Source organism: Papio anubis, chromosome 5, assembly GCF_008728515.1.
Source record: "Papio anubis isolate 15944 chromosome 5, Panubis1.0, whole genome shotgun sequence".
Classification (NCBI taxonomy): domain Eukaryota; kingdom Metazoa; phylum Chordata; class Mammalia; order Primates; family Cercopithecidae; genus Papio; species Papio anubis.
Window position 1 is genome coordinate 59,031,674 of NC_044980.1, and position 22,629 is coordinate 59,054,302.

Genomic DNA, 22,629 nt, shown 5'->3' on the forward strand with positions numbered 1-22,629 from the left:
AGCAAGCAAAAGGTTGGATTTGCTCCGTTTCCTAGGGTGGAAATAAAAAAAGGAAAATGATTAAGAGTTAATGAGTCAAATGTGCTGCTGCACAGGTAATTAGAATTTTGTTTTGCAACCTGTGCTCTCCCGTCCTAGGCTTTGGAGGGAAATGCAAAGTTGGAGCTGCTGCTGCCTCCTTTCCAAGACTTGTACTGTCTGCCTGGATATCAGGAGGTACAATTTTCTCTACTTCTCTTAAAATGGAGGTTTGATTTTGTATTGGAAAGGCCTTTCCACTATTTATGGAACTCTCACACTTCATTCATCTGTTTTTTTTGGTAGAAAAAGAGTGACTTTTCTAACTGTATCTTATAAACTTGCACAAAGAAAACTATAGCCAGACATTAAATTATATGATAAAATGTAGCCAGCTGTTATGAAGATAGTAATGTGTGTATAAAATAAATATTACAAAATTCTAGTCAATAACTACTAGCTATAAATAACAGTTCAGGACAGGAACCACTGAAAATAAAGTAATAAATTTAAATTACTCTGATTATTAGTCTCATTAAATGGTCATATATGCTATTCTTTTTAATGTTTTGTACACTGGTTGAGATAGCTTGGTTTCTCCTCATGGTTACTTTTTGATTTTAAATTTGTGGACAGATATTCTGGTAAATTTCTCACAAAAGGCCTGGTTTCTTACATTTTACAGTGTGTTATAGAAAGTGCCAAAGTCTGTATGTCCGGTCTATTCTCTCTATAAACCAATTATTTTATAGTTGTTGAATTTTATTTCTAATTTTTATAAATCCCTCAAAATTTGGCTCGAGTTTCAATTTATTAGAAGAAGAGCTTCTTAAAAGCATTTGAGAGCAATAAAAAAAAGTTTCCAGTTTTTAACTGCAACAGAAGAAATAGACTGAAGTTGAGTTCACTGTCTAGTTTCTTCAGGGACTTCAGGAGAAAGCTTCCAAACTTGGTTACTTGAAATGACAGGAAAATTAAAAAGATATTTAAATAGTATATTTGTTTTATGGTAATGAAATTGTATTTAGTCCATCTCAAAACATTATTATATAAAAGGATATTTTCTTTTTTTTTTAACTTTTAAGTTCAGGGGTACATGTGCAGGATGTGCAGGTTTGTTACATAGGAAGTGTGTGACACAAGGGTTTGTTGTACAGATTATTTCATCACACAGATATTAAGCCTAGTACCCATTAGTTATTTTTCCTGATCCTCTCCCTCCTCCCACCCACCACGTATCCATGTGTTCTCATGATTTAGCTCCCACTTACAATTGAGAACATGTAGTATTTGGTTTTCTATTCCTGCATTAGTTTGCTAAGGATAATGGCCTCCAGCTCCATTGATGTCCCTGCAAAGGACATGAACTCATTCCTTTTAATGGCTGCATAGTATTCCATAGTGTAAATGTACCACATTTTCTTTATCCAATCTATCATTCAGATCGAGTCCATGTCTGCTATTATGAATAGTGCTGCAGTAAACATGCCCGTCCCTGTGTCCAGGATGGCATTGCCTAGGTTGTCTTCCAGGGTTTTTCTAGTTTTTGTGTTTTACATTTAAGTCTTCAATCCATCTTGAGTTAATTTTTATATATGGTAAGGGATCCAATTTCAATTTTCTGCATATTGCTAGCCATAAAAGGATATTTTCTTATAACTAAGTCTTACTCCTTTATGCAGTGAAACTTTCTTACTGAGGGGTATTATTCCAGCAATAGAATGTAATGCCTTATTCTGCATTAAACATACTACAATGGACTGAATGTTTGTGTTCCTCCTCCCTCAGTTCATATTTTGAAATTGTTAAATGGAAACCCTTAGACAAATTTAAATTTTAATTGAGGTTATTCAGCAAAGAAAAACAAACCAAAGCAAAACAAAACAAAAATGGTTCAAGAATTAGGCAGTCCCCTGAACCAGAGCAGGTTCAAAGAACTCAAGCCAATAACGTGATCTGACAGCATTTATAGAAAGTGGAAGTGCAGTGTAGAGACAACTTCATTGGTTATTGTTTAATTAGTTCCAGAGCCTCTTGCAGTTAACTAAAGCTCAGCTCCTATAGCTAAACTCCCTATTGATTTGGTCTGTTAGGCTTAGTGCAGGAGCCTAGTCCAAATCAGTAGCCTCCTACAAATTTTGTTTGACAAAATCCTAAGCCCCAAGGTGATAGTGTTAGTATGGCCTTTGGTAGGTATTAATAATTAGGTAACTGGGCAGAGCAACTATGAACAGAATTAGTGTCCTTTAATGAGGACCAAAAGGGCTCCCTTGTCCTTTGCGCCATGCGAGGACACAGCAAAAAGATAGTTATCTGTCTATAAATAAGGAATCAGGCCCTCACCAGACACTGAATCTGTAAATTCCTTGATCTTGGACTTCTCAGGATCCAGAACTTTGAGATACAAGTTTCTGTTGTTTATAAGCCATTTAATTTATGGTATTTCATTACAACAGTCTGAGTAGATTAATTTTTCTTGGTAACTCAGGGTCATGATTTATCAAAATAGTCATTATCCTATGCCTATACAGCAATGATCTCAGTAGTTACTGGGTTATTATTACAAATACAAATGCATGCACACAAATAGACACATAGACACCAATTAAACATTCATCTTTTCGTCTGTCTTTAATTATTTAATTATAGAAAATGCTTCAAAACAGCGCTTTGATTTTAAAATGACAAATGTTCTTGTCTATTATTTGACATTCTGTTATATTGTTATGTTATTTAAAAAGTGATTTAACTATCTAGGCCTAGCCTCTGAGACTGATTCTTAACAAGAGGTATATGTTAGTATCATCTTTTGAAAAGTATATTTGTCCAAGCCTTACACTAGAATATTTCGACTCAGTAGGCTTGTTTTGAAAGTTGGCTGTGATTTCTCTTATGCATCAAAGTGAATTTTTATGAAGAGTCAACTTTGGTAACTGCTAATTTAAGGAAATACAGTAGTCCTCCTGTATCTGTGGTTTCACTTTCCATGGTTTCAGTTACCTGTAGTCAACTGTAGTCCAAAACTATTAAATAGAAAATTTCATAAATAAATGGTTCATAAGTTTTAAGTTGCATGCTGTTCCATGTACCATGGTAAAACCTTGTGCAGTCCCCCTAGATCCTGCCCAGGATGTGAATAATCCTTTTGTCCAGTGTATCCATGGTATCTATACTCTCTGCCCATTAGTCACTTAGTACCTGGCTCAGTTATCAGATTGACTGCCACTGTATCACAGTGCTTGTGTTCAGGTAACCCTTATTTTACTTAATAATGATCCCAAAGCACAGAAGTAGTGCTACTGGCAATTTGAATACACCAAAGAGAAGCCGTGAAGTGCTTCCTTTAAGTGAAAAGGTGAAAATTCTTGACCTAATAGGAAAAGAAAAAAAATCATATTGCTAAGACCTAAGGTAAGAATGAGTCTTCTGTGTGCGACATTGTGAAGGAAAAAGAAATTTGTGCTACTTTTGCTGTCACACCTCAAACTGCAAAAGTTACAGCCACAATGCTTAAGTACTTCCACAGACATTTCCTGACTTATGATGGTTAGACATAATGACATTTCAATTTTACTGTGGGTTTATCTGGACATAACTCCACTGTAAGTCACGGACCATCTGGATTTATGATGGTTCAAATTACAATTTTTAAATTTACAATGGGTTAACTGGCATATAAATTTATTTCTGACTTATAGTGGCTTTTTTGGGATGTTAGTCCTTCATAAATCAAGGAGCATCTGTATGGAATTTGGTACTGTCTGTGGTTTTGGGCATCTGCTGGTGATCTTGAATGTAATCCCCTCGGATAAGTGGGGGACTACTGTACATTGTTCAGATATCTGAGAATTAACCCATTAAGGGCCAGATCTTGAGCATTTAAGTACTAGTGAGTATGGCACAAACATTAGATTCTCCCACTTCTTCTTGCTCTCCCCTGCCATTGCAAAGCGAAGGGAGAGATGCTTTAAGGCTTCAGATGCACTATGTTGAGGATCATTTTATTCTCTAGTAAAGTGTCTCTCCATGTATTACTAACGCTTTTCCTCAGTATATCTCCTGTTCACTACCCTTGTAATCAGTAAATAGTTACCAAGTTTTATACCCATACAACTGTTTTTTTTCATTGTTTTCATTCCTTATTGGTATATTTGGAAAAATTGCTACTGTATGCCCAGGAGCTCCTGCCTCACTCTCAAAGACATCACAAACCCAGATATTTCCAGAAAGCTAAATTCCAGATTGTTGTAGGTCTTTTGTCTCTTTCTTACAAAATAATTCTTCTGTCACAGTACTGTACATACACTATAAAACAGTAAAGATTCATTGCTGAGTAGGAATAAATAATAGAATTTCAGAGTGTACTACTTCTCTTAGCTTTTCCTACTGAACAACAGCAATAAGAACAAATGGTAAATGAACAAACCCAAGTATGACAATTAAATTTATTCAGTATGTTGTATTTACAAACATAAATGCAAATCTGTATCAGTATTTTAATCCTCATAGTGATTATCAACTTTACTCTCAAAGGATTTGACCTGCAAACATCAAAATTTCAGGTTTGGGTTTATTTGTGAGTCTTCCAATGATCTTACTTTCAATGTTTTTATACTTAGTTCTGAAAATTAAATTAACCAAATAACTAAAAAGATGATTTTAAATTTTATTTTATGAAATGACAGATGGTTTCTGGTTAACTATGTTTTATTTTTTGTTGCATATTTGTTAAAAAGAGAATGGTTAGATCTGGAAAATGCTGTTAAACATTCCTTCTTCTAGTTTTATGTTCAGACATTTATTATTTAGCAGTGAGTATGATGACTTTTTAAATAACCAAATTAGTTGGAAATTAGAGCTGCTTTTAACAAATTCTTAGTCATATATTTGTTGTATGCCACATCAGAATGTGTGTGTGTGTGTGTGTGTGTGTGTGTGTGTGTGTGTGTGTGTATAGTTTTCAGTCTGGTTGTTATAAGTCTCATGGCAGGGGAAAAAGTCACGGGAGCGCCAAATGATGACTCTTAAACCTTCTGTTTAGGAATGGCACATATCATTTCTACTTACATTCCATTGCCCAAAATAAGTCAGATGGTCAAGCTTGAGGGTTAATAGGGAAGCAAAGTGTAATTCTTTTACCAGGGAATGAGAACAAATAATTGGAAGTGATAATACAACTTAACACATATACACTTTTAATATGTTTTTGACCCTCTTGGTCAAAAATATTTCTCTTTTACACATGTAAAATATTTATTCACTCCACAAAGTATATAGTCATAAGTCCCATCCCAGGCTCAAAGTGCTGAATTTAATGATAGCTGTTGTATCAAGTCTCCATATGGCTCTTCCTGATCCAGTGAGCTTCGAACTAAAAAGACAAATTTTCTGCCCCACATATACCCAATATACACTGCTGGAGCAGGAACAGGATAATCACAGTAACTCCAATTTAGAAAGGGAAAATTGGAAGCACACAAGAGTCGCTGGTCAATAGCAATTTTGAAATCCCACTGGCATATGTTGCGAAGGAATCCTACATTGTGGTAGGGAATTTTTTTTTTTTTTTTTTTTTTTTTTAGCTTGGATTCTGTTCTCTACCGTTATATTCCTAGTCCATTGTCTCTGTGGGGTTTTTTTTTTTTTTAACTGAATTTTATGTGGCTCATTCTTTTCCAGTATCTCCCTTGGCCACATCAGAAGATATCGAAGTATATATGTCTTTTTAGGGCTGAGAAACTTTTTCAGGCTACTTTCATTGCCATAGAGGATTGGGGCCAAAGGGTCATTATAAATCTCAAATAGTCCAAATCTCTTAGTCCACGCAAGAAGCTGTCATGGCAGAACTGTCTAAACCTTAGCTTTTTATGTGTTTTATTCAAGGTGTTTACATGTGTCACTAGCTATTTTGAAGATAGTTATTTTGATGACATGTCCATCTTTCTTCAGACTTAATTGTTGGCCTGTTAAGCTTATAAGATTTCCATGAGAAAACATACATAGTCTCTTTTCTCCGACCTACTTTTGTCCAAGGATTTGTAGGGGCTACACTTAATCTAGATAGAACTTATTGAGTGCCACTTTTAATTTATGAAGAACATATAACAAAGGACATCACGGTTATATACAGCCAAACCTTGTATTTTTGCTCTTTGCTTTATTTCACTTTGTAGATACCATGTTTTTAACAAACCTGGTATGTTTGTGACAACCCTGCATTGAGCAAGTCCATCAGCATCATTTTTCCAATAGAATGTTCTCTTTTTGTGTCTCTGTGTCACATTTTGGCAATTGTTGCAATATTTTAAACATTTTTGTTATAATATGTGTTATGGTAATCTGTGGCCAATGAAATTTGATATTACTATTGTAATTGTTTTTGGGGCATCACAAACTGTGCCCCTATAAGATGGTGAACTTAATCCAAAACTGTTGTGTGTGCTTAGACTGCTCTACTGACCAGCCATTCCCCCATCTCTCCCTTTCCTTGGGCCTCCCAATTCCCTGAGACACAATAATGTTTAAATTAGACTAATTAATAACCCTACAATGGTCTGTAAGTGTTCATGTGAAAGAAAGAGTCACATATGTCTCGCTTTAAAACAAAAGCTATAGATTAAGTTTAGTGAGGAAGGCATGTGGAAAGTCAAGATATCCTAGGCCTCTTGCACCAAATAGTTAGCTAACTTGTGAAAGCAAAGAAAAAGTTCTTGAAAGAAATTAAAAGTGCTACCCCAGTGAACACACAAATAAGGGAAAAACAACCTCATTGCTGATATGAAGACAGTTCGAATGGTCTATGTAGAAGATGAAACCAGCCACAAGATTCCCTTAAGCCAAAGCCTAATCCAGAGCAAGTTCCTATGGTTAATTCTTTGAAAGCTGAAAGAGCTCAAGAAGCTTCAGAAGAAAAGTTTGAAGCTAGCAGAGATTGATTCATGCGGTTTACGGAAAGAAGCTGTCTGTATAACAAAAAAGTGCAAGGGGAAGCAGTAAGTACTGGTGTAGAAGCTGCACCAAGTTATCCAGAAGGTCTAGCTAAGATCATTGATGAAGGCAACTAACTAAACAACACATTTTCAATGCAGACATAACAGCCTTCTGTTGAAAGAAGATGCCCTCTAGGACTTCATATCCAGAGAGAAGTCAACACCTGACTTCAAAGGATAGGCTTACTCTCTTGCTAAGGGCTAATGCAGCTAGTGACTTTAAGTAGAAGCCAGTGCTCAATTTGCCTGTTTCATAAATCCTAGGGCCCTTAAGAATTATGCTAAATCTACTCTGCCTGTGTTCTATAAATGGAAGAACAAAGTCTGGCTGACAGCACATCTGTTTACAGCATGGTATAGTGAATATTTTAAGCCCACTATTGAGATCTCCTTCCCAGAAAAAAAAAAAAAAAGTCTTTTTGAAATATCAGTGCTTGTTGACAGTGTACTTAGTCACCAAAGAGCTCTGCTGGAGGTGTACAAGGAGATTAATGTTGTTTTCATGCCTGCTAATAAAACATATATTCTGCAGTCCATGGATCAAGGAGTAATTCTGACTTGAAAGTCTTATATTTTAAGAAATACATTTACTAAGGCTGTAGCTGCCATGGATAGTGATACCTCTGATGGATCTGGGCAAAGCACATGGAAAACCTTCTGGAAAGGATTCACCATTCTAGATGCCATAAAGACCATTCGTGAGTCATGAGAGAGGGTGTGAATAACATTAACAGGAGTTTGAGAAAAGTTGATTGCAGCCCTTATGGATGACCTTGAGGGTTTCAAAACCTCAGTGGAGGAAGTAACTGCAGATGTGGTGGAAATTTCAAGAGACCTAGAATTAGAAGAGGAGCCTGAAGATATAGGACTGAATTGCTACAATCTCATGATAAAATTTGAAAAATGAGGAGTTGCTTCTTATGGACAGGCAATGAAAGTTGGTGTCTTGAGATGGAATCTATTCCTGGTAAAGATGCTGTGAACATGGTTGAAATGACAAAGAATTTAGGATATTCCATAAACTTAATTTATAAAGCAGCAGCAGGATATAAGAGGATTAACTTCAATTTTGAATGAAGTTTTACTGTGGATAATATGCTATAAAACTGCATCGCATGCTACAGATAAATTTTTGTGAAGAGAAGAGTCTAATAATGCAGCAAACTTCATTGTTGTCATAAGAAATTGTCACAGGAAATTGTCACTCCTTCCTCCAGCAACCACCACCCTGATCAGTCAGTAGCCATCAACATCAAAAGACCCTTCACCTCCAAAAAGGATTATGACTTACTGAAGGCTGATGATCATTAGTGGTTTTTTTTAGCAATAATGTGGGTTTTAATTAAGCATGTACATTATTTTTGTAAACACAAAGCTATTACACACTTAATGGACTACATTATAATGTAAACATAACTTTTGTATGCACTGGGAAACCAAACAATGTGTGCGTCTTGCTTTATTGCAATATTCACTTTAATGAAATGGTTTATTACTAAACCCGCAGTATCTCCAAGGTATAGGTTTACTTGATTTGGTCTTTGACTCTAGGTCAGCCTTTGTTTCTCAGAGCTTATTTAACTTTGATCTTTCACTGGTTGAGCATGAGAAACAACTGATATCTTTAACTCTGTGGGTCCTATAATTTATAGATTCTTCTCTTCCTTTGTTGATGTTTGGAACCAGATCATTTCCTTCTGAGCTTATCTTTTTCTTGTTGTACTATGTTAAATGCAGCCAGTAGCAACCAAGGCATGTCACTGAATTCTTTTTTCTAAGCTCATTTTGCTCAATATCGCCTGCCGGTTTAATATAGGTGACAGTTTTACCATATGCCTCACCAGTGTATGAGTTCTATTTTTTATTTATATCTTTCAACCTCTAATAACAGTTTCCTAAGTCACTGTCACATATTTTAGACTGTTACGTAAGTACCTCTATTCCTGATACCAGTTTTTGTATTAGTCACTACATTAGTTACTACATGTTAATGTAGTAACAGTCTCCCCCTAAATCTCAGTGGCTTACAAGCAACAGAGTTTTATTTATTTCTCATGTTTCATGTTGGCTGCTGCTCTGATTTAGTGACTTCTTAACTAAGGATCTAGTTAAGAGATCTAGAATGATGGAGCATATGCTATAACAGATATGTCATTATTATGACCAAGGTGAAAGTACCATGGCAGAACCATGCAATGACTGTTTAAGGAAATCTGTTTATACATGGTTTTAATTGCTTCCACTCACATTCCTTTCAACAAAATAAGTCAGCCTAGCTTGATGTCAATGGTGGACACATTTTATCCTAATCCTTAAAGGGATTAGAAGTGGCTAATTAGCTATAGAAAAATCTAATCTTTCACAGCTGTATTGTATTTTCTGCTTTTTAAAAATGTAACTTGCAGTTATTGCATTTGAAAAGATCTAAGCTAAACAAAAAGGTAGATTTCTTGAAACCCAATTGCATAAGAATTGTTTTCTGTGAGATTCTGTTTATTCACATAATAGTAATATGTTTATAATTTGATCTCAGAATCCAAAACAACTGTTTGAAAGAGTATGTATTATACTGTTGATGATATCACAGTGGGAAGGCAGGTTCCAATCATAAATAACATATGTAAAAAACTGTGGAAGCTATAACAAAAACAACATTAATTTAGGTGTCTGTTTTTAGATGAAAGGGTAAAATACATAGTCTAGCCAGCATAGCAGGTAGGACATTTTGAAAAAGGAGGTAAATTTAAACTAAAACCAGAAAGATTATATGACCTATATATAAGAAGGGAATATGTACTTTTTAGTTTCCACTAAAAAGATGTGATCATAAAATGGTTAATGTAATCCAAAATATCCCCCCAAATTATTGTAAAAAGCATAACTGTGAGCCAAAGAATAGCAAATCTCTTCATGTTTTCTATCATTTCACCTTCTGTACCCTTTGTAGGCATTAATAACCAATTACGGCTCTTTCTCATCTAGTATAAGACAAGCCCTCAGATAATCTCAACCCAATATTCTAAATATGTCGGGTAGTCATTATTCACTTAATATCAGTATTGATTTAATTAGGTTGGCTTAGGACATGAAACTTATTTGCTATTTTTGACACTTAAGACTTGGTTAAACTGCTTTTAAAAGTTAGTGTTAATATTGAGATATCTGTTCTTTGATTCCACATGTATAATAGAGAAAGACGAAAGGAAGATTAATTAAAAGACATGGTTGAAATCCTCAGCCTCTAACTAACTGGGAAAACAAAATATTTTAAGGCATCCAGAGAAGACTTAAAAAGCTAAGTATGAGTGTGTTGTTTAGTATAAATCTGAGTGATGTACATATAGCCCTCAAAATATAGTTGTTCCTCAACTTACAATGGGGTTACATTCTGATAAACTCATCATAAGTTGAAGTCAAAAATGTATTTAATACGCCTTACCTATCAAACAACATAGCCTAGTATACGTTAAACGTGCTCAGAACGTGTCCATTAGCAAAATCATATAACACAAAGCCTATTTTATAATAAAATGTTGAATAGTTCACATAATGTATTGAATACTGTACAGAATGTGGAAAATGAAATGGTTGCATGGGGACTTGAACTATGGTTTCTGCAGAACATGTATCACTTTTGCACCAGTGAGAAGTCAAAAAATTTCAAGTCCAACCATTGTAAGTTGGGGACCACCTGTAATCTGCTATATTGCAGGAAACAGTATGGCTGAAGCAGGTAGTTTTCTCAGAAATGAATTTTTAGTTGGACTTTGGAAGAAATTTTTAAATTTTTGGGAAATGACTAGAAAGAACATTTCAGAAGAGCTTAATAGTATGAATCAAGATACAAATTTCAGCTATTCTAAGAAGAAACCCAAGGCTGTTTTGATTGCAGTGAAGTTATGCATAGGAAAAATGAAAGTTGAAAGTTGAAAGGTGAAGAGAGTCTAGTTTATGGAGAGCTTTGAATAACTGATTCAGTCAATCCTTATTATTTGTGGGTTCCACATTTGCGAATTTGGATACTCACTGAAATGTATTTGTAACTCCAAAATCAGTACTCACAGTGCTTTTGTAATCATTCGTTGACATGCACAGAACAGCAAAAAAACTGTAATCTTATGTTCATATTCCCAGCTGAGGTCAAACAAGGCAACAGTCTGACTTCTTGTTTCAGTTCTATTACTATAGACAAGTGTCATTTTGTAGTCTGTTTAGTGTCAGGTCACAGTTTTTGCATTTAAATGAGATGTCTTTAAATAGCAACAAACATTAAACAAAGTTATATATTGATTATTTGACAAAAACGTGGCCAGGGGCTTAGAGGAACCTAATTCTATGTTTTTCCAAGGAACAGTGGTTCAGTGTTCCTTAATTTTATATTCCGAGGAACTTTATAGAACATAATTACCACAAATAATGAGAATCAACTGAATATATCAACTTCTAATAAATATAAAAAGTCCCTTTTATATCTTTATATTGTAGTATATCCATGTCCTCAAAGTATCTGGTACCATCCTTTTCTTTAATATATAAATAAATAAACTTGAACCCCTGCCTATAATGTTAGAAGTCCAGCATTCACTACAATATTTCTGACAATTTCTGAGGAGTAAGTTTTGGTGGGAGTTGGTAGTGTTTCCTGTCATCTCTTATTCCAAAATACAGCACTTTGCTACCCAAGACTGTTTTCCTGTTTTACTCCCACCTTGCTCAGAGTAAAAATGTAAAGGGGAATTTTTCTGTATTCTTCAGTTACCAGTAACTTAAAATTGGAATATATAACCACCTTTTACTAAAGTCTTAGAGATAACGACTAAGATGAGTAATTAATATGCAGAACTAGAAATATCTTAGAATTGAATATTAAACTTCACTTTTCCTAAAAGTTCTTCAGCTGACTCCCCCACAGGCAAATGCATTCTTCTCCTAGTCCTGTTCTAGCTTGCGTAGGTCCACATTTCTGCTCTCCTCCTCCTTCTGTAACTCTCTTATATCCATTGTTTTATAAAGCAGAATAATTTGCCCTCTTCTGGTGTCATCCTTGCTGTCCTTAACCCTCATTCCAGCCTAATCCAGATGCCAGTCTCCACATAATCAAAAAGTCTATTAATGTATTTCCTGAAACATTAATAGATGTATTTCCATATTTTGGTGAAAATGTCATTTAACAGTCATAGGAACAAAGGCAAGGAATGTAAAAGGCCTAAAGAATTCATGAAACTTTGACTACATGAAAATTAAAAGAACAGTTATATACCTTCAGTGTTAGGGACTCTGGCTCAGCCAGCAGACAGTTTTCAAAATGGGAAAATAATTTTCCACCTACTATATTAGCATAATTTATATGATTGGTAAGAAAGTATTTCTTGAATTCAGCAGAAAATATATTCACTCAGACTACATAATGAAAGCCGTGATCCCATCAACCATTAAGAATTGATTTAGATTTATTTTATATATATGAAGGAGCCAAAACAATCTTTTCTTTCCCACTTGTTCCTATAAATATGAAAAACAGTTTGTCAGACTGTTTTTGCCTCCATAATGTAATTTTTTTGTTGTTTTTTTAATATTTTGATAGAAAATACTAATATTGGACCTTTTCACCAAATGTGGTTCTAACATTGTGGTGTGTTTGTTTTAATAATTAATACTTGGAGATCGCCTGAACTTTTAAATATTTTCTTTAATACATTGAAGTGACTTGTTTAATGTTATAATCTATCTGAATTATACCTGTTTATAGGTTCTTTATAAACAAAATGGGGATTTAGTTGCTTCTGTTTTAGTAATATATATAAATAAATTCAGCAACCACTAAAACCTTTGTATTTTAAAAAGTCATTCAGTTTTTTCTTTACCAACTCTTACCAGTTCTCAAGTTGACTGGCTTTTATATTTGTATTAATTTTTCCATTCATCTTTTGGTAAAAATGTCATTTAACAGTCAAAGGAACAAAGGCCTAAATGATCCATAAAACTTTGACTACATGAGTTTCTTATAATTGACACTTAATAAGATCTGGCCAGATTTGTTGTAGTGCCCTTTCTCAGATGGGTATCTATGATGGGAATATTTTCAAACTCATTATATGAGACCAGCATTACCCTCATATCAAAAAACTTACAAGAAAACCACTAGTTGGTGTCATTCATGAAGATAGATGTAAAAATCCTCAACAAAATATTAGCAAACCAAATTCAACCATGTATAAAAAGAATTATTTATATACTACAACCACATAGGATTTAGTTCAGGGATGCAAGGCTGGATCCACATTCAGAAATTAATATGATTTTTCATATAGTTTAATAAAAGTAAATGTTCACAACTACTTTCATTTCAGCCACTTCCCCTAAAGATCTAGGCTTCAGGGGCACACATAGTCTACCTACCGTGTTATCATCGATGACATTTTACCAAATGTTTTGTCATTGCTTAATATATGTCTCAATCTTTTAGCCTCTGAGTATCAGTCTCCTCACTGCTAAACCAGTGCCTCATATGTAGGTTTTTGTTGTGACCGCAAAATACTTTTGCAAAAAAAAAAAAAAAAACTGTCACTGAGTAGCAAAAAAAAAGTTACTGATATAACAGTTTTTGTAGTACTTGATAACACTAGCTGCTATAACTGATAAACACCAGATCTCAGTTGTTTTATGTGATATATTTTTATTTCTCACTCAAGTGAAGTTCTCATTAGCACATAGTTCTTTTGTAAATGGTAATCCAGAGATCCAGGTTCCCTCCATCTTGTAGCTCTATCATATTTCAGTATGTGGCTTCTACTGCCACTCATCTGCCTCAATTTGGAAGGGGAAAGAGTGTGGAGGACCACTAAGGAAAGGATTTATTGTATATGGGCTAACCCTGGAAGTGGCACATCTCACTTCTGCTTACGTTCCTTTGGTTAAAACTCAGTCACATCAGTAACTCATTTCTTCTGCCACACCTAACTCACAGGTACTCTGGATATATAAACTAGCTAAGGACCTGGGAAGAATAACGAGTTTCATGAACAACTATAAGTAAATGGATAGTAATACACTTTTTATCACTTTTCGGACTTAAAAATATCAAGAAGAATTTCATGGTAGAAATTACTGATTATTTGGGTGGGGCATAGTGACTCACTATAATCCCAACTCTTTGGGAGGCCGAGGAGGGAGGACCACTTAATGCCAGGAATTCAAGACCTGGCTGGGCAATAAAGTGACACCCCATCTCTACCAAAAAAAAGAAAAGAAAAGAAATTACAGATACTTTGATCTGAAGAATGCTAGCTATTAGCCTGGCTCTTTGGGATGTAGGAAGTAAGTTATGGTTGATATAGTTCAAATTAAATACTAACCAAACTGTAAAAGCATAGGTATGCATCAGACATTGGAATTTAAGTCACTAAGTACTTGCTTTGTGTCCAGTATGGCATGTACTGAAGTATAGTACCCAATCTTTGAGACACAAAGACCTATGGTTTTCTGCCTCCAGGTGGGAAAAAAACGGATGGAGATGTACATGAACTAGAGTGTGGGTCTAAAATTCTGAAAGGGGCCTGTAAGTTCTCTCCTCTTTCCTGTTTTATCTTTATCTAACCAAAATACCTTCCTGTTTCTCAATTCCTCCAAAGTCCTTACTGTTTTAGAAGATGTTTGCATAAACTGTTCCTTTTGCCCAGAATGGTCTTTCTCTTCTATTCTTTTCCTGGTTAATTTGTGCATACCATTCAAATCTGATATGGTCTGGTTTAGTGGACATTCCTTGGGAAACGTCAGTACCAATTCCTACCATCTTCTACCAATAATCTCCTGATTTTCCATTAGAAAATTCACCTTTCCCCCATTTGTAGCCATAACCATGTGCTCTGATTAGATTAAATAATTCAGTGTCAATTATCTCCCTGAGGATAGGGTTTTTCCTAAGGATAGATAAACAAACCCTCTTCAGGCCAGTGAAAGAGAATGGATATCCGAGATTATGCAAGAGCCACCAAAAAAGACCCTCTTTATTCCTTTGGGTAGTATGATGGTACAAGTATGCGAGAGTTGCAGCTGCCAGAGCCATTTGAGGGTGCAAGGGAGAGCGAATGAAGCTGCTAGACGTTAGGAAAAAACTGTCATCACAGATAGCAGAACAAGAAAATTCAGGTTCTTGGAGATGTCCTGTAGGCTACTGAGTCAATTCTTACCTGAAACTAGATATACTTCTGCATTTTTTCAGTTTATTATACCAACAAATTCCATTTTAATTATTGAGCCACACTGAGTTCCATTTTCGGCCACTTGTAACAAAAAGATTTCTAACAAGATCTCCACTTAAATGGCACATCCTCACAGATGCCTGTCTGGACTAGAGACTAATTAGAGTTCCTCCGTTTCATGGTTTCTTAGTACCCTCTTATTCTCCTCCATTAGCCTAAAAGTTCTATGCTATATTTTCAGAGCCTGAAACAGTACTTGGTACGTAGTAGACACTCAAATATTTGTTAAGCATATATAAAGATAAGAACCTGAATTAGGAAGTAGCAATAAAAATAAGGGAAAGCATCAAACCACATGGAAGTGGAGGGGAGCATCTCTGTCCAATAAGACATTTAGCATCAAAAACTGTGTTGGTGGGGTTCATTGCAACTTGATACTTTGCAGTGTTGTCAGTCATTCAGCATCAGTAAGGCAACATAGCTTGGAGTGGTTCCGTTTCACTGATTGTTGGTAATTATCTCTACTTTTCTGTGCTGGAAAACACCCACACAAGAACAGGAGTAGATGGTACCAAAATCACAATACCAGCTGCAGTTCCCTTAGACATGGTTGCATGTGTGTAGGCCTGGCTCAGATTGCAAAGAAAACACAGGAACCTCAAAAGCTGCTGCCGTGTTCATTGAGACCTCACCATCTGGGGTCTTCTAGTAGCTCTTCTTATTTTAAATGAAGTTATTTATCATATGAGCTGTAAATAAAAGCTATTTATCTATAACATGGCACTATATCTGTGTGTGGCTTTTTGAAGTAAATTCAGATTGAGTATCCCTTATCTAAAATGCTTGAGATCAGAAGTTTTTCAGACTTTGGGTATTTTCAGAATTGTGAATATTTGTATGTACATAGTAAGATATCTTGGGAGGTAGGACCCAAGTCTAAACATGAATTTATGATTCATATACATATTATACATATAGCCTGAAGGTAATTTTATTTTTAACTTTTTTTTAACTTTTAGGTTCAGGAATACATGTGCAGGTTTGTTAAACAGGTAAATTGTGTGTCATGAGGTTTTGTTGTGTAGATTATTTAATCACCCAGATAATGAGCATGGCACCCAGTAGGTAGTTTTTTGATCCTCACCTTCCTCTCTCCCTTTACCCATAAATAGGTTCCCCTGTCTGTTCCCTTCTTTGTGTCCATATGTACTCAATGCTTAGCTCCCACTTCTAAGTGAGAACATGTGGTATCTCATTTTCTGTTCTGTGTTAGTTTGCTTAGAATAATGGCCTCCAGCTCCATCCATGTTGCTGAAAAGGACATGATCTCATTCTTTTTATGACTACATAGTATTCCATGGTGTATGTGTACATTTCCTTTATCCAGTCTACCATTGATGGGCATTTAGGTTGATTCCATGTCTTTGTTATTGTGAATAGTGCTGCGATGAACATAACATGTGCATTTGTCTTCATGGTAGAACAATTCATATTCCTTTGGGTATATACTCAATAATGGGATTACTGGGTTGAATGGTAATTCAGCTTTGAGTTCTTTGAGAAGTCACCAAACTGCTTTCCACAATAGCTGAACTTGTTTACGTTCCCACCATCAGTGTGTAAGTGTTCCCTTTTCTGTGCCACCTTACTAGCATCTATGATTTTTTGACTTTTTAATAATAGCCATTCTGACTGGTGTGAAATGGTGTTTTGTTGTGGCTTTGATTTGCATTCATCTAATGATTAGTGATGTTGAGCATTTTTTCCAATGCTTTTTGGCCATGTGTATGTCTTCTTTGGAAAAGTGTTTGTTCACGTCCTTTGCTCACTTTTTAATGGGGTTGTTTTTTGCCTGTTGACTTAAGTTCCTTATAGAGTCTGCATATTAAACCTTTGCTGGATGCATAGTTTGAAAATACTTCCTCCCATTCTACACGTTGTCTGTTTACTCTGTTTAACAAAGTTTTTGTACATTGAACCATCAGTGAGCAAAGGTATCAGGTATCTTAGCACTCAAAATGTTTCAGATTTTGGATTTTTGGATTAGGGATGCTCAACATGTACTAAATATTTTTTCTCCTCTGTCCTTCTAAAATCTACAGCATGCCAACATTTTTTTACTACTTCTTTGAGCTTTTATTTATTTGGGTCTCAGATAGATAGAATTTATCATTATTTAGATCCTAAGTTGAATTTTTACCCTAAATAGTATTATTACTATTATCATTGATATTGACAATATTGCCAATTAAGTACTTATAAACTTTAATATAGTACCTAATAGTAGATGTCTAGTACTCAAATCTTCTTTGCTTTCCATCTCCTCATGTGTCAGTTTTTATTACACCTTTTGGTCTTAAGATCCCTTTACAATTTTAAATTTTTTTGAGAGCCCAACAAACTTTTGTGTACCATATTAGAAATTGAAACTAAGAAAGATTTAAGATATTTATGCATTCATATAAAGATAATAAGCTATCGCATGTTGTATAACTACTCGAGAAGAATGCCATTGTTTTACATTTTTGCCAATCTCTTTAGAATTTGGCTTAATAGAAGACACATGTATTCTCATACCTGCTTCTGCATGCAGTCTACTGCCACTTGTTGTTTTGGTTAAATTATGTCAAGAAAATCCAGCTAGACATGCAGTCATAAAAGGGAATAGTAGTATAATAGCTTTTCAGGAAAATTGTGGACATTTGTCTTTGATAATTACAGCAAAACTTGACAAGTACTAGATTTTAAAGGCTAGTTGCAATGTAGTCTTGACACCTGATATTAACTTTAAATACTCTATTACATTAAAATCCATGGGTCTGTCTTTGCACTTTGAGTGGTTCATTTACCCATGCATGATTTTTATAACATCGTGTATTAGACATTTAGAAGATATTCGTTTACTGAATTATCTAACTCTTCTAAATGTTGACATATTTTATTATGCAGTATCAAAAAGTATTTGTTAACATCACCACCAGTCTCTTAACAAAAGTTGTTAAGTATTGGGAAGCTGTAAGCAAAAGCAAATTTTACAAACTTCTGACTTTTGCTTGAAAGTTCAAATTTTGTGATTTTGATTGGCAGCAAATACTGTCAGTTGTTTCCCTTGGAGTGACAGATTTACTTTGTTCTTTTTTGTGAAATTGTCTACCAAATAACCAAATCTGAATAATCAGCGTGTCTGACAATTGTTTAAATAAAAATGGTGTTCTATGAAAAAAGAAGCTAATGCAGGAGTTTGAGACCAGCCTGACCAACATGGTGAAACCCCTTCTCTACTGAAAATACAAAATTAGCCAGGCATGGTGGTGCATGCCTATAATCCCAGCTATTTGGGAGGCTGAGGTAGGAGAATTGCTTGAACCTGGGAGGCAGAGGTTGCAGTGAGCCAAGATCGTGCCGTTGCACTCCAGCCTGGGCAACAAGAGCGTAACTCTGTCTCAAAAAAAAAAAAAAAAAAAAAATGCTTTTACTCAAAATAACCATTATGCTTTGGTATACAGCTGAACTGCTTTATGGTACTTCCCATTTCTGTCACTTGCATTATTAAAAGGGCAAAAACAATAAAAATACAAATTAATATTTTTCCAGATTGATTATGGATATTCTTAATACCAATGAGCTTTTCTTTTTTTCCCACAACTCAGTAAAGTTTGGCCTGCTGCCTTGATTCACACTAAGGCACTAACAGTTTAACCCACTATTACTTCTGCACCATCAGTACAATTGCCAACACAGTGAAAATGGCAAATAACATCTCAATATATTATTTTGTTGTTTTTATTTTGTTTTTTGTTAGAGACAGGGTCTTGCTATGTTGCCTAGGCTGGAATCAGATTTCTGAGCTCAGTCCTCTAGCCTCAACCTCCAGAATAGCTGAGATCGCAGGCACATGTCACTGTCCCCAGCTTTTAATATTATTATGAGAATACTTTTGCCCTCAGGAATCTGTGAATCACACTTAAGAATTGTTATCCTAAAGGACCCATTTTACCCATTAAATATTTGTCTCCCACAAATACCCTATCATTTTATTTTGCTAGAGAGGAATGTGATTTTTATAAACTCATACAAAGATACTACAGAAAGTGAGGTGTCCCTTTCTGGAAATGTTTGTACTGCAGAAGAGGCTTAATTACAGAGGACAATGTGCGGTCTGAGTGATATTTATTCATCCATGCACAATTTGTTGAGAACTTACTATGGTGTTGTAATACACTGTGATATTTAGGGTTTAAGGTAGTGACATTTTTGTGAAATTGTCCCTGCATTCTTCAAATTGCAACAGATACAAGATTTTGGATATGATATAGCTTAGGTCACGTATTTTTAACTATTAAACTCGAAATAAAAATATATAAATCAAACACAATTAGTACTTGATATAATCTTTAAGTCTTGAATATATGAAATATAATTGTGTTGATGGAGAAGGCAATTTGAATGCTTATCCTTTACTTCTATGGTATATTTCTGTAATCCAAGAGAATATTGTTAAGTTTATTAATTTTGCACTGAAATATAGCTATGTCCCTCAATGTCTAAGGGGGATGCTTCCAGCAACCCTTCACACCACAGGGCAAATACTAAAATCCACACATACTCAAGTCCTACAGTAGGCCCTGTTGGGACCCAGATATATGACAGGTCAGCCCTTCATATCCACAGGTTTTACTTCTCACAAATGCTGCATTTTAGATTCATATTTGATGGCAGATGCAGAACCTGCAGACATGTAGGGCCAACTATATTTATTGAAAAAAATATGGATCCACATATAAGTGGATCCACCCAGTTCAAACCCATGTCAACTATATGTGTGTGTGTGTGTGTGTGTGTGTGTGTGTGTGTGTGTACACGCATATACAGGCATACCTCAGAGCTATTGGTTTGGTTCCAGACAATCACAATAAAGCAAATATCGCAATAAAATGAGTTGCATGAGTTTTGTTTCCCAGTGCATATAAAAAGTTATGTTTATACTGTTCTGTAGTCTGTTAAGTATGCAGTAGTATTATGTGTAAAAAATGTATGTCTTAATTTAAAAATACTTTATTGCTAAAAATATATGATAGATACTAAGTGAGCACATGCTATTAGGAGAAGTGATGCCAACAGACTTGTTTGTCACAGGGTTGCTACAAACCTGTAATTTGTTTTTAAAGCAATATCTGCAAAATGTGATAAAACCAAGCATGATCAAGTGAGGTATATATATTTTTGTGTATGTGTGTGTATATATACATGTGTGTGTGTATATCTGTATATACACAATACACACACAGTAGTCCTGCCTTATCCACAGAGGATATGGTCTAAGACCCCAAGTGGATGCCTGAAGCAGCAGGTAGTACCAAACCCTATATATATATATAATGTTTACACACATATGCTCCTCAACTTTCTATGGGTTTATGTCCTGATAAACCCATTGTAAGTTGAAAACATAAGTTAAAAATGCATTTAATACACCTAACTTACCAAAAAAATCGTTGCTTAGCCTAGCCTACCTTAAATGTGCTCAGAACATTTCCATTAGCCCACAGTTGGGCAAAATCATCTAACACAAAGCCTATTTTATAATAAAGTGTTGACTATCTCATGTATTTATTAAATACTGCACTGAAAGTAAAAAACAATGGATCGATGGGTGCTCAAAGTATGGTTTCTACTGAATGCATGTAATTTTGACACCATCCTAAGTTGAACCATTTTCAGTTGGGCACCTTCTGTGCTGTGTGTACTGTATGTGTACTGTATTTTTTTCCTATATATACAACCTGTGATAAAGTTTAACTTACAAATTAGGCACAGTAAGAGATTAACAATAAAAAAAGAACAATTAACTATATTCTGTAATAAAAGTTATGGGAATGTGGCCTCCCTCTTCTGTCTCAAAATATTTTATTATACCATACTCGCCCTTCTTCTTGTGATCTGTCAATCTGATAACTGAGACATGTATGAAATAACTAACAGGTGGGTAATATATACAAAGTGGATATACTGGACAAAGAAATGATTCACATCCTGGGTAGGATGGCAGAAGATTTCATAATGTACCTAGAATGACACACAATTTAAAACATGAATTGCTTATTTCTGGAGTTTTCCATTTAATATTTTCAGGTAAATTTTCAGGTGAAACCACAAATAAGGGGGAACTATTCTATATACACACATACATATATATAAAAAATAAGACTAGGTGAAAATTTTCACTTACTTTATACAACTTTTTTAGACAATTTTTATTGAAAGCAAAGTGATACTTATTCTGTTCCTTTTCAACTGAGAGTTAAAAGTGGGATTATACAGTCATAGACTAGGTTAAGAAAATGTGGCACATATACACCATGGAATACTATGCAGCCATAAAAAAGGATGAGTTCATGTCCTTTGTAGGGACATGGATGAAGCTGGAAACCATCATTCTCAGCAAACTATCGCAAGGACAAAAAACCAAACACCGCATGTTCTCGCTTATAAGTGGGAATTGAATAATGAGAACACTTGGACACAGGAAGGGGAACATCACACACCAGGGCCTGTCATGGGGTGAGGGGAGCAAGGAGGGATGGCATTAGGAGATATACCTAAGGTAAATGACGAGTTAATGGAGTTAATGGGTGCAGCACACCAACATGACACATGTATACATACGTAACAAGCCTGCACATTGTGCACATGTACCCTAGAACTTAAAGTATAATTTTTTAAAAAAAAAGAAAATTAAAAAAAAGTGGGATTATAGAAAAGGGTATTTTAGAAATAATAAATGTATCATACTGCTGGAAAACAGCAATATACATCAGTTGAACAGACTCAGAGATTTCTAGGCAGTAAGAAACAATTGTATTTGCATTTATTTAGAAAATGAAGCAAATTGATCTTTTAAATGCCCAAGAAAAAAAAAACTGATGTAGGATTGAGAGTTCTCATCAGAGACCTGGAATAATTTCAAGATCAAAAATCAATTAGGATACATGACATTATGCATTTGACAAAACCCATAGAATTGTACAACAAAAAGAGTGAGCCCTAATGTAAACTGTGGACTTCAGTTGTTAATAATGTATTAAAGTTCGTTCATCATTTGTAACAAATGTACCACACTAACGTGGATGTTAAAAATAGGCAAAACTCTGTGTGTGTGCATGTGCATGTGTAGAGAAAGCATATGGAAATTCTCCGTACTTTCTGCACAATTTTTCTGTGAACCTAAAACTTTTGTGTGAAAAAAAAAAAAATAAAACCTTTGTACCTATAGAAAGGTTACCTTGAGGTTGAGTCCTCGGCCACATGCTTATAATGTATATACCACAATAAAGGATCCTAACCACATTTTGGACAATAAAGATTGTTCTTTATTTCATTTAAAAAATGTTATAAAAGACACCACTGGAAAAATTATTAAA

The 22,629-nt window shown here is 34.9% G+C and overlaps 1 protein-coding gene across 9 annotated transcripts in view; it reads left to right on the top strand.

Moving 5' to 3' along the window:
* The window catches only part of RNF180 (ring finger protein 180), a 217,324-nt gene that overhangs the window by 132,556 nt on the left and 62,139 nt on the right, over nt 1–22,629 (top strand). For 6 of the 9 annotated variants that reach the window (XR_002522568.2, XM_017959572.3, XM_003899721.5 and 3 more), the window contains one exon: nt 139–216. The exons of the other annotated variants lie outside the window; for them this stretch is intronic. Coding sequence is in view for 5 of the 6 variants with exons in the window: in XM_017959572.3 (XP_017815061.2) it covers nt 139–216 (78 nt within the window). In the remaining variant the exon portion in view is untranslated. The remainder of the gene's footprint in view (nt 1–138; nt 217–22,629) is intronic. 9 annotated transcript variants of the gene reach the window in all.